At 36.3% G+C, this 13244-nt stretch overlaps 1 protein-coding gene and 1 long non-coding RNA gene across 2 annotated transcripts; both read right to left on the reverse strand.

The window, feature by feature from the left end:
• Positions 1–6184: 6184 nt before the first annotated feature.
• On the reverse strand, positions 6185–7530 carry LOC149142120 (uncharacterized). Its single transcript, XM_089449911.1, has 4 exons — positions 6838–7530; positions 6666–6746; positions 6492–6578; positions 6185–6311 (listed from the first exon to the last, which is right to left on the reverse strand). The coding sequence occupies exons 1-3, from the start codon at positions 7526–7528 to the stop codon at positions 6493–6495; spliced, it is 858 nt and encodes a 285-aa protein (XP_089306037.1). The 5' UTR covers positions 7529–7530; the 3' UTR covers positions 6185–6311; position 6492.
• A 188-nt stretch (positions 7531–7718) lies between these two features.
• On the reverse strand, positions 7719–8203 carry LOC149142121 (uncharacterized). Its single transcript, XR_016265261.1, has 2 exons — positions 7886–8203; positions 7719–7797 (listed from the first exon to the last, which is right to left on the reverse strand). It is a non-coding gene; the product is annotated as an uncharacterized LOC149142121 (long non-coding RNA).
• Positions 8204–13244: the final 5041 nt, after the last annotated feature.

Raw genomic sequence — 13244 nt, forward strand, 5'->3', positions numbered from 1 at the left:
ACTTGTCCTTCAAGTCTAAAAACGAAACTGACCGGAAATGAGACCTAGAAGACCAGAGAGCAATCTCCAAGAAATAAGAATGTCAGGTCACCTGCCCTAAAAAATGCAGGCATGTTAGTGCACTTTCAATCGTTAGGTGAAAATATGATCTCTGTCTTCAGTGTAGCTTGCACAACAGTTAGTGGGCAATGGAATAACAAGATGTACCTTTGCTGTTCAGTATGCCAATCAGGGCTTTGAGTTTTAGTTTTTGTGTTCAATGCAATTCTGAGTGCAACTTCTCTACGATCACCTCTATACAGGCCACTCAACCTAACTAATCTGGTCTAACAATCCTTCTCCATGAAATTCATAGAAACACATAGAAATTGAAACTCTTTGCTATCAAATACTGGGCACAAAGAAACTGAATCAATAAAGCTTCCAACCATTGAAACAGGGTAATGGGCAAAACAATTTTATAAGAAGCCTCAAGGGTTCAAAAATAAGAATGTTGGGAAATGATGATGCTGTACAGGATGGTATTTATGACACACCATAATACACTAATTCTCCAACCTTAGTGTAATGGTACCTTTGTGAGGGGACTATTATACAGAAATGTTTGAGAATAATGAAGCAATATGTTCACTGTGATCTGAATTAATCTATTCACACATCCCAAAATAAGGGAATCTGTACTTACTATCAACAGACACACCAAAGAATGATGTGAATTAGTCTATGATCAGAATTATGCCTATTCACACATCCAAAAATAAGGGAACTGCATACAATATTCACTTCCTTGAGTATCATTTATTTTAAAACTCATAGATGTATTTGGGTCCTATAATGAGCATTTCATCTATATAAAGTGGTGATTACTAAATGTGTTTTTTGCAGAATAGTTGCCAGTATTAAAAGTGATGCAGTGTAAATGAACACAAATTATCTGCTTTTTTTAATTATATATGATTGAAAAACATGTTGAGTATTAGGAAAAAGATAATTGTCTACTTGTTTAACATGAATTTATTGTTATTTGTTTTTCAGGTTTTTGAAGTGTAAAAAATGGTGCAAAAGTGGCATTTATGCATTGAAGTGTCTTGCTTTCCAAATCCAGGTCGAGCAGTTATTAAATTCGTCCTTTACAATATGGCAACAAATCATTTATTTCATGGAAAGAGAGAAGTGCCTGGAATGACGACAAACAATGAGGCATATTACATTGCCCTTGTTGAAGGGTTAAAAGAGGCAAAACAACATGATGTCAATGATATTGAAGTCTTCACCAACTCGGAGTTGATATGTAATCAGATGAAAGGCATCTATCGGGTTCGGAAGGACAATTTAAAACCTCTTCATAAGGAAGCAATAAATTGGAGTTGTCAATTTCAACATTTTACCATCAATCACTCTGCAGATATTGAAAAGATGTCCACTGATATAATGTCCAGAGCATTTTTAAGCACATATGTAGATGCCAAATATGACATAGGATCACCATCCACTGCAACAGAAATCATTGATCACCATCAATATAAATCCCCATTGTGTGAATGGGTTGTTGTTATCATTTTTCTGGGGTCTATCATCGCATGGTTCTTTCACTAAAGAAGAACCTATTAATATTTTATTTTTCCCCAACATGCAATCATTACAGTTTTTTGTATGGGAGACAAATTTATGGACAAATGTAATATATTCCATGTACATGGACAAATGTATTTTGAGAAAAGTAACTGGTTCATGATTTTCTGATTATCATCAATACATTATGATGTTGTCTGATCCTCCCAAACACCTTCTCAGATCTTTGTTTCTGGAGAGATATTGATATGCTATGTGATTTGTTAGTTGGTTGTTGATCAGTGATGAAAGGTTTCTTTACGTATGTGTCCTCCTCATCCAATAGATAATAGATAGTTGTCTACTTGGGTTGGGAAATCTTGAATGGTATGTCAATGAGGTTTATGCATGCTCCCTCTTCAATTTGTCTCATCTCTTATAGTGAAAATATAGACATCCTTGTTTTAGGCACTGTTTCTATCCTTTAATTGTTGTTATCAATTTATAGGAAAAGTGCATGGTAAATGAGGTAACCAGTTTTAGACTAGTGTGCATTAGTCTAGGAGTGAGGCTCTCTATTCTAGGAAACTTCTGAAAGCACCTTGGGCACACTTTTCTAGAAGTGAGTTAGGGATTTACTAAGCCAATTGCATAAAAGGGATTTACTTCCAATTTGCTTGAATGAGGGGGGAAGATCAGTTTTTTTCACTGGAAAGATTAGAGTGAAGTTGCAGGATCAAGTTATGTCAAAGCTAGAAGCTAATACAAGAATATTTAGCAAGATATTATAGTTCATTATGATGTCACTAGCTCAGATTTGAACTTGGGTAGGGAAAATAAATCCTGAGTTAGAAAGACAGTGGTCATTCCATCCAACAGCTAGAGATACCCCAATTAACATATCCACAAATAAACAATTTACATACTTAAGGCTCTACTTCTTTTCATAAGATTTGAATCAATAACTTAATGAAACTAAACCTTACATCAACATACTGATTTATTTTTCACTGTAATGAGTATCTAGTTGATTGCTTAGAGGTTTGTTGTGCTTGTGTGATGCATTACCCTTCTGGTTACTTGCTTATGGTGGCCAGCAACTCTTTTCTATGTTCTGGTCTAGTTTCAAGACTTAATTTGTAGAATATTTTAATTTTAATATTTTTAAAGCAAATACTTGAGAACACATAAGGCCAAATTTGGGGTCCCTGGGCTGACTAAGGTCTCGACTCACAAGTGTGCACTTTTCCCTCAGGGTTATATTTTAAATAATATTATTTGATTCAGTGATTATTGGCCTCTTTACATCACTTGAAACTGTAAACATAATTGAAAAAACCAAGCATCCATTATATATATACGCATATACATATGGAGTTTTAAATGTCAAATGATGACCATTGCAGTGAATATGTAAAAGTACCATTGGATAGCAATCTCTACTATAAAACATGTAGGCTACCATGGGTATATAAACAAATATGTCAAAAATATCAATTTCCTAGCTACAGCACTTCACAAGGCATAGATTTCTTGTGATAAATTTCTGCATACATAGCTTTGTTAATCTGTAATACAGTTCCATCCTCTACTGGTAATGTAATCATCTCTGGGAGTTCATCCAATGATTTGATACTGGGTTGTCCCTCGACAGCAGGTAGGGCCAATATTCCTTGCAATGGATGCAATACATTTCCATCCTCTACTGGTAATGTAATCATCTTTGGGAGTTGATCCAATGATTGGATTGTGGGTTGTTCCTCGACAGCAGGTAGGGCCAATATTCCCTGCAATGGCTGAGACAGAACTAGTATGAAGTGACCATCATATATAACATGTTCTTCAATACAATATGCATGCTAAAAATCAAGTGTTTGGATAAACTCATGAGCAGTTTGGGTTACAAGGTTAATAGGAAAAGAAACAAATTGGCATGGTAAATCCTGGGCACTGCTTCTCAGTCATCTCCAACCACCTTGCCAATCACTTGCAGAATTCACACAAATTTTACAGTCGGACATGCCTCATTTGAGATCAAATATGCCAAACTACATATTGATGTATAAATCTGTTACACCAACCTTTCTGGAACAGCTTGTAAGAGACAGATTTGTGCATGGATAAATGTTTGTTATTGCTGGAGTTTTACCTTGAAATTATATACGTTGTGCAATTTAGGGTACATCATTTAGGAGTCTTACTTCATTTAGGGTACATCACCCTTAAGCAAGTATGCCAACTTGTATAATCATCAAATCTCTTAGGCATCTCTTGAGCCATTCAATCCACTCATCTAGCTTTTAGAAATTAGTTGTTATCTCTGTGCCACCGCCATCAACATTTTATTAATTTATCTTTAGTTAGAAAAAATATTGTTATTTTATTTCATCAGAGATTGGCTCTTCTCTTATTTAAAGAAACCCTTCCCAAATGAAATGGTTGTTGGAGGAATGAACACTTGAGCTCTTGGGTATCATTTTGCATTGTAATTTTCTTTCAAGCTAGATGCTTTGGCAAGGTGTTGTAGAGGATGCATCATATAGTAACATAAGTAACACAAGATTGAGATGCATCTCAGTGAGGAGTGTGATACTCTACTGTGTTGGGTCTGAGGAACATGGCAGCAACAAGATCCAGATCAGCCAGGGAGGGCTTGATCAGTTGCATCAGATCCGGTTGTACATGTAATTTCCACAGTTGGGCCATTATCCTAGGATGGGAGCCCTAGTAGATTCTGATTTTTTTTTAATGAAGCACTGATTTGATTGGGCAGACTCCGTTGGTTATGTTTTTTCTTGTGCTAATTAATGTTAAGAACCTAGCTGTGCATTCATTCAGTAGACCTGTAATCTGCCAGGCCAATGGATTGCGTGATGCTAGGTTCGTAAGAAGATTAACAATTTGAAGTGGTATTATTGATGTATTTCTCTTTATGTATTATGAAAGAAATATTTTCTCGTTTCATGATGGATTCAAACCATCATAATCCATGATCTTTTCTACTCTAGTAAGATTTGTTGTAAGAAATTTCTGGGTATTTCAAAGGATTAAGAGGGGTAATTTCAACTTGCAACCTACAGCCAAAAGAACCCTTGCCTTTTTATTAGAGTGGCGTCCCTCAGGGATTTGTTTAGACCCCATGGGGCTCAAGTGAGGAATAAGGCATTGGTAGCGCCTTACAGCCACATAAAAATCTCTTTGAACTCACCTTTGCTTGCCTGACAGATCTGAAATTTTACTGAAGGAGATGTTTATTCAGATCTTCTCAAGGCCTGCTTGTATGTCTCATTTAACATCAAATAAAACAGACTATGTATTGATGTATAAATATGTTAGATAAACCATTCTGGAACAGCATGTTAGAGACATATTTGTGCATGAGTAAATGATATATTATTGCTGAAGTTATATGAGAAGAACTTCGTGCGGAGTATCTTCGTTAAAGAACTTTTTATTAGAGCTTCTTTCACGGATTTGTTTAGATCCCAGGTGCCCAAGTGAAGGATGAGGCATTGGTAGCACCTTATGGCCTCATAAAAAGTCTCTTTAAACTCACCTTTACTTGTCCTAAATATCTAGAATTTTACTTGAGAATATTTTTATTCAAATCTGTCCTCAAGGTTTGGTTGCATGCCTCATTTGAGATCAAATATGCCAGACTACATATTGATGTATAAATCTGTTACACCAACCTTTCTGGAACAGATTGTAAGAGACAGATTTGTGCATGGATAAATGTTTGTTATTGCTGGAGTTTTACCTTGAAATTATATACGTTGTGCAATTTAGGGTACATCATTTAGGAGTCTTACTTCATTTAGGGTACATCACCCTTAAGCAAGTATGCCAACTTGTATAATCATCAAATCTCTGTAGATATACTGGATTAATGCTTATGTAAGTGCTAAATAAGCTTATTGAGTGGACTGTAATTTGACCACTCTCAGAATATTGAAGGACTTTGATATCGCTGTAATGCTATCATCAATTTCAATGCTGAACAGGGGTTTGTCGAATCTTATAAGTTTTTGCATTAAGATGAATCACATCAGTTCCTCATTTTCCGAATAAGTTAGATAAAAATGTCATAGTGCACAATGAAGCAGTGTCAAGTTAGTGGTTTAGCTCATTAATTGACAAGAGGAGGGATCATCTACAGCACAAATGAATGAGGAAGGTAACAGAGTTCATAATTGAAGCATTAGAATAACTAAGAATGCAAGTTTCATGTTGACTTGGTTCAAAAGCAACAGGTTCAGAAAACTGCACATCAAGATGCTATAAACCAAAGAGCTTCTTTCTTAAATATGAACACCATAAATAAAATCAGATTTGTTTTGATCATATAACAGATCTAACATTTGAGAATATATTTGAAGAACAATTTAGATTGATGTCTAAAACACTAATTCATTACCAAATTTTGGTGTGTATACAACATTGTTACAGCTTAGTCTGCAGTATTAGACCAATTACGTGAGAAAATACATAAACATTGCAATAAAAAGAACTGACAATTGAATTTGTTGAACAATTACAGAGCCATGTGAATTAACTTGACATTCCATGTCAAAGTTCAAAATTTCATGAAACTTCAGGAGAGTAGTGGCATATAATTGAACTTTTACTTTTGCGTTGATGAGAGCTCAAACATTCCTCGGTGCTCATCAGGCACCCATATTTTTAATATTGCACTGATAAAGGCTCAAACTTTCCTCAAATTTTGCAGGCACCCATGTTCTCAATGTACCTAGAGCCTTCTGAAACAACACAACATTCCATGTCAAAACACAAAGTTTCATGAACTTTCAGAGAACAGATTATGAAAAAGGTATTTTTATAACAACATAACAATGGAAAAACATAAATATACTTATCATATGATAAAGGGCCACCTGACGACGCCATAATAACCTAGCTTATCTATTATTTGTGCATACCTCATTGATTCCCACTAGAGTTGAAGTCCTTCTGTAGATGATCAGTCATGGTTGAAGATGATGCTTCTCCACTTATTCTATAGTTACCTAGAAAAATGTCAAACGTTATCGCAAAGAAATTTTCTAGAGCATCAAGGTATATGTGCACACACAATGAAAGAGTGTCAAATGTACCTGGCATGGAAAGTAAGGTTGGATGGTCTTGCATCTCCCTTTGGTCTTGGGTTATCGCCATGGTTGGGGATTGTTGCATTGCTGTAAAAATAAACATACCACATGTTAAAGAATAGTGATGATTAAATACTTAAATCTAAAATCATGACTCTATTCAACACATGAAACTAACCTGGAACCATAGAGACGACATTATTTGATCGATGACGTCCTCGCTTATTGAGGTATCGAAACTCAAATGGTTCATATTCTGATGGATCAACATTTAAATCAATTTCCAAACCATTGTTTTTTCTGCTGCTTCTTCTTTTCTTTGTGGGGCTAAGGAAACTCTTCTTCCTCTTCAAAGATGGATCAAGAGATTCCAATCCAGGTGTGAAGTCAAAATCAGTAACGTGCAAATTATTGGCTTCATCCAACATTTTTTTAAGCATATCAGTCAATTGGATTGTCTTTGCCAAAGTAGTAGGAGGGTTATCTAAAATGAGATGGGTATAGCTAAACAACTCCTCCCTTGCCAAATGAAGTGCCTCGGCATCTGCGTCAACAACATTTGTGGCCATAAGAGTAGCATCGACATCTTCATCATGGTTTTGAGGCTCTATATTGATCTCAGGTGGGTCATTGCATATGTTATCCTCTGCATGCTGATGAAGCAATGGATTTGAATTATCCGATTGGAAATACAACCAATTAACCTTTATGGCATGCTTGCAAATGTTTCCACGGATAGACCATGGACATTCACACGTTATAAAATCCTTACGATACCAGGTGACAAGGTATTTTTTATCTCGATCTGTCTGACTTCTCACCCAATAAGCACGTGTTATGTTCTCATGAGGACAACAATCAGTATCCATAATTTTTCTAGCTCGTTCCACTGATGATTCTAGCTGCTTTTCTCTCTTGTAGTTGTTTAGGAATCCTTCTTCTTTTAAGATTTCCTTGAACCGATAACAAGGTTCAATTGTTGTTAGTAGCATATGCAATAACCAATCCATCCTCCGGGCACATTTTTTCCTTCTATCAGATAGAAATGTTGTTTTTAGGTAACAATGGTATGACTCAACAGCATTATTGGTCTCCTGATTTGCATGAGGAAACTCCCGACAACCTTTCACCCACATACCTAATTGCAAATAGAACGATGTCAGTCTCACTCTATCACCTTTATAAAAGAAAAAAATACATATAATATGAAAAAAATGTTTACTTACGAATCTTATCTCCAGTGACCCAATTCTTGTTGAAATAGTCTAAGAACTTCTCTTCATCTGCAAACTTGATAAAAAATTGATTGATTGCATCTTCCACTTCATAATTGAGAGTGTGTTTCATGATGAAACCTAACTCACTGAACATCTCTTTGGCTTTTATGGAACTAGTGGCCAATCGATTGACATTTTTCAACCAAGCCCTCCGTACATGCCAAACGCATAAGATCACATCACAACCTGTGATCCTCCTGCCATATTCAATGCATTTTAGTGTGATATTTTTAGAAAAAATGCAAGTTTGGTTATATCATGACAATGTTAAAGTTACCTCAAGGCACTGATTTTAGCCAGTGCATCATCAACCATGAAAGTATTGACTTTCCAATCAGGACGGGTTTGGAAACACTTGCGCATGAGCTGCTCCAGCCATATTGCAATATCATCTGATGTGTTTCGTGATGCCACGACCCATGCAACAGGCACCCCGCTTTGTTGTTCATCAAATGCCACGAGTGTATACAACTGATACTGTCATTTTCAACATTACATAAATTCAAATACAAGTTATTAATCATTTTGAATGGATACAACTTAAATAAATATATTCAATAAATCATTGGCATCTGACTTACCCCATATTTGTTTGTGTTAAATGTTGAATCCATGGCTATTAAGCTATTGTGCGATAGCTTGACCATTGTCTCCAACATCCACTTTGTTTGAATCCCTATTATAAAAGGGACCTCCACACCATTGGGCTTTTGGTAAAAGAAAAAATCTTCCCGATGCTTTTGATACCAAAGGTTTACACTCATTTCATCCTTTTTGTGAAGTTGATAATTTCCCTTCGCCAACCTATTATAAATGTTTACAATATCTTTCCTGCATAAGAAGAAATCTCTATCTCGAGTTGCCACATCGATGTCAACATGTCTCTTAACGTGGGTTCTATACACTACATCAATAGGCACTCCAAAAAAGAAACAACTCTCTACATATGCAACAATGTCCCTCGAAAGCCTTGGCCTAAGCAAGGCCCTGGTCTCACCTGAAGTGTCACATTGACCATGACAAGCCCAACCTTCCCCATCTACATGTTCATACATATTGAAAGTTATTATTGCTCTATCAGGAATTTCATGCATAACTTTCACAATAAAGTGGCATTGGCAACCCCTCTTCTGCACAAATGAAGTCCTTCGTTTAGCTGAAAGATTTCCTCTTTTGTCCTCTGGGCCAAATGAACAATAATAGCTAAACCAAAAATTTAAATTGTTAGTACATACAAAGAAAGATAACCGTGGTTTCAAAAGATCTAAACAATATATATTTTAAATACTCACATATCATATTGCAATGCAGCAGTAGATCTTTCTTTTGGTTTACCCTTTGTTTTTCGTACGAATTTACATGGAGCAATAGGATTTTCTTCCTCTCCTTTTATAAAGTCAGCAACTCGTCGTAACGGGATTACAGCAACACGATCAATACCATTGTTTTTTGTATTTATTTCTGTCCAAACCAAGTCTTTATTAGAGAAAGTAATTTTGTCTTTGAGGTCTTGCACCTCAAGATCCATGATATATTGCCATTTCTTTCGCTTGCCCATTTTGAACTAATCTGGTCAAACAACATGCAAGGACATCAAAACCAAAATTTTGATCTTAGCAAGTTATTCAACATATATATAAATATAAAACCTCTTTTATGCTTTTTTTGAGGTCTAAAATATCAATCACTCAATAATGACAAAAATAAATAGCACGAAAGGATGCAAAACATTCGTCCATTTTGTTAGATCTATAGAGAATAGTAAAGCTGGAACTACTTCAACCACTTCTACAGGGAAAGGTGTACTAACAATAGAATTTCCCTTAAAGTCAACAATGCAATCCTGTGGAGGTACTGGTGACGATGGTGGAGATGAAGAGCACCAAGGTTCCAAAAGGCCAAGAGAACACGAGATCACTAAAGAGAAGAAAGGCAAGAAAGCAAATGCTGCAGAGATAGAAAAGTCATCTGATTTCTTGAAGAAACCAAGTGGTAATGACCTCCACCCCATGCCAGACCCTTCACAGTCCCTTTATACAGTATCTCCGGTTCCATCTAGTCGGGGAGAAATAGACCTGGATACCGAGCTGAGGAGCAGAGAAGAACTGTTAAAGAAAATTCAATCTAGCCCTCAACCTACAGTTGATAATGAATGGCTTGTGCCTCACGAATTCAAATATGCTGATAAAAATATAACTTTGGTAATGGAGTCAGAAAAATCTACAGGTAGGGAGAAAAAAAAGATGGAATTTCATTCAGCCACATTCGATATGTCTGATATGGCAGCCTCTGATGCTGTCAAATTAAATCGAGCAACATCACAAGTTATACAAGCTAAGGTTGATGAGCAAACAGCTCTTCTTGAGAGAATGAGGAGACAAATTGATGAAAAGGATGCAGAAATAAAGGAATACAAAAATGCTTTGTGTGCTGAACCTTTATATGCAGGTCCTCCAACAACCAGGTCTCCTGTAGAGCCTGCTACCCTGTCACCAGAAACTGAGATTGACAACAAAACCGAACTAGCAAAAACAGTTCTTAGGAGCATGAGAAAGGTCATTGTAGATAACTTAGCCAATAAAGAAAGATTGTTGAAAAATGCATGGGAATTGGCCAACAGGGCCCAATTATTGAACATAAGTATATCAGTGATAAGAGGACAACTGGAATTGGAGCTGCAAAATGATAATGCTTTTGAAGAACATTGCGTTAGGCCCTATTTGAATGCAGTGGCAAAAGTTGATTATACTATCAGAGAAGCCGAACAGTGGCCTAATGATATTCAATTGATTGAGATTCGAAGAGGTTGGAGCTACAGAATCAGATTACTGATTCAATTAGTAACTGATTGTAATAAATTAGAACAAAACAGGGTTTGGTTTGGTATCCAAGCTTGATGAGAGTGTCCAAAATCTGGACGGCCCAGTGCTGATGCATGAAGGGAAGTTACGAAGTAGTAATGAATTTAATAATGAGGTTATTAAAATCAATGAGAATTTTGGAAAAGAATATTATAGCAAAAAGAAGATTACAGATGAAGATATTAGAATATGGGTAACAGATGCTGCTGTTATTAATTCAAAGGTGGCTTCAGCTCTTGAGACCGGGGATATGGAGCTATATAATATTGAAAATAGTTTACTGGAAATCAAGGTGAAGAAAAACACCACTGTAGGCCCATTTAGAGAGGATATCCGTACAACTGTTGATCATATACGCGTCTCGGCCCAACAGAGCCAGCCACCTCCACCTTAACAACCTCAATGAGTCATGAGAAGCAAGATTATGTAACTGCCTGCTTTCTTAACTGATGCAACTGGCAAATCAACTGATCAAGGTGATTTATAAAAGATGTAGAGAAGAAGTAAAGAGGGTTTCACTTAAGCTATTTCAGAGCACCCTCACTGTGAGTATTCTTGTCATTTTCCCGTACCTCATTCCTTCTAAATTCATTTGCTAGTTGTGCATTGTGTTCAATATCTTTGAACTTAGTTTGGGTCATTTACTGGTTAACTTGGAGTTTCCTTTTTCTTATTACAGGTTACTTCACTACATGTATCAAAAAGGAGAACATCCTTTGCCTTCTGGTCCTATCATTTTCTGCCAAAGTCTAGGCACTCTTTCTTTACTTGGTGTAACCGGGATCACTGCGACAGGACAATTGTTGAGACTTCTTCTCATTTTCTTGTAGATATTCTAAGCTCCTCTTTTGAACAAGGATGCATAATGATTCACCATGTGATGAGTTTCTTTCAGGCATATGTGTGTTGGTGCATTTCTCTTGCATATCATTTATATATGAATTTACTGGCAGGTCCCGATTCTTTTGCAAGTCAATGTTTTTGTTCATCACTTTCTTCTCTGCTTTTAATATCAATGAAATCACTTGACTTCCAGCAGCTATGGCACCTCTGATCTTGTTGAATGCTCTGTGAACGTAAGCAAGTCCCTATCACTAGTCATTGGGATAAATGTACTTTTTATGAGAAGTGAAGTTATGTTGATGGATGCTGTTTTAATTTACCTGCAAGTTTGAAGGAGTCTTTTTGGTACACTTTGAAGGAAAACAGGTGCAATTCACTGAATCTTTCTTTTTCTGAAGTTCAACATTTAGAAACTGCTCAATGCTTGTAAAAGGCTTCTTCAGTAAAAGGAAGCTAGTGACTGTTTGATTTCATTACCGATGTTTGTATGGAGTGAAATTGCTAAGGAGTAGTCTACGGATGATAGAGCTGTTGCTTGTGTCAAGCCAAATCATAGTCATATATATTAAGGACGATAAAGTCCTATTTTATTATAAAATTGAATGAATGTAATGGATGCTTCTAAGAATTCTTTTTCCAAAGAAAACCTCACAGGATATTATAAAATTGAATGAATGTAATGGATGCTTCTAAGAATTCTTTTTCCAAAGAAAACCTCACAGGATCCCCTCTCTTGCTTGGAATATCCCTTCAGAGGTGTATAGTTTTTTGCTGGTACGGAGGAGCAAGTTCCAATTGCAGGGCAGAATTGTTTGCCCTTTGGGGGTGCTGCAGTGTGCCTTTTGGTTGGCAATTGACAAGATTCTTGTTGTTGGAGATGCATTGACAATCATCTAATGGATTCAGGGGTCCAATGCTCTTGAGGTCTCCTTCTTGGTTAATTAAATGGAGACAATTTGGTCACTTCTCCCCTCTTTTGGCACCTGTTGCTGAAATTATTAATCAGGGTAATAAAGGCATGGGTAGTGAAAATAGGCAGGTCTTATTTCCTGGTGCTGGTGAAAATATCTCCATCTTTGAGAAGATGGAGTTAAAGAATCAGAACTGTGGGAGTCATTGTGGTAGCAACCAGTCAAATGACAATGAAGCTTCTGATCCTGGGAATGCCTCAGTGGTTGGGATTCAATTTATTGGTTGGGATTCAGAGTACCATTATGGTTACAAAAAAGCATGTTTTCTGAAGAAGCAAGACTACAAGCCGAGACTTTGTTTGAGCTACAGGACATGCCTGAATCGAGGCTAAGGTTGTATATATGTATCTGAACCGAGCCCTTATGCAAGTTACAATATGACTTGATAAAGGGCTTATATACATTACAGTGTAAAAGATTGTGGAACTGCTTCGCATAATATTAGCAGCTGAAGTTATGTTTGCATACAGTATATGCATATTGATGACACCTAGTGCTCAGAATAAGACATAATTGTCATCCTGACTGTTATCTATTTTATCTCAATTTTCTTTACAGTATATGCTTCTTTCTTAAATATGAACACCATAAATAAAATCATTTGCTTTAGTTTTGGTTAGCCCATGTTTTCTA

The sequence above is a fragment of the Pinus tabuliformis genome, chromosome X (assembly GCF_031772625.1).
Source record: "Pinus tabuliformis cultivar Carrire ecotype Pingquan chromosome X, CPIR1, whole genome shotgun sequence".
In the NCBI taxonomy this organism is placed as follows: domain Eukaryota; kingdom Viridiplantae; phylum Streptophyta; class Pinopsida; order Pinales; family Pinaceae; genus Pinus; species Pinus tabuliformis.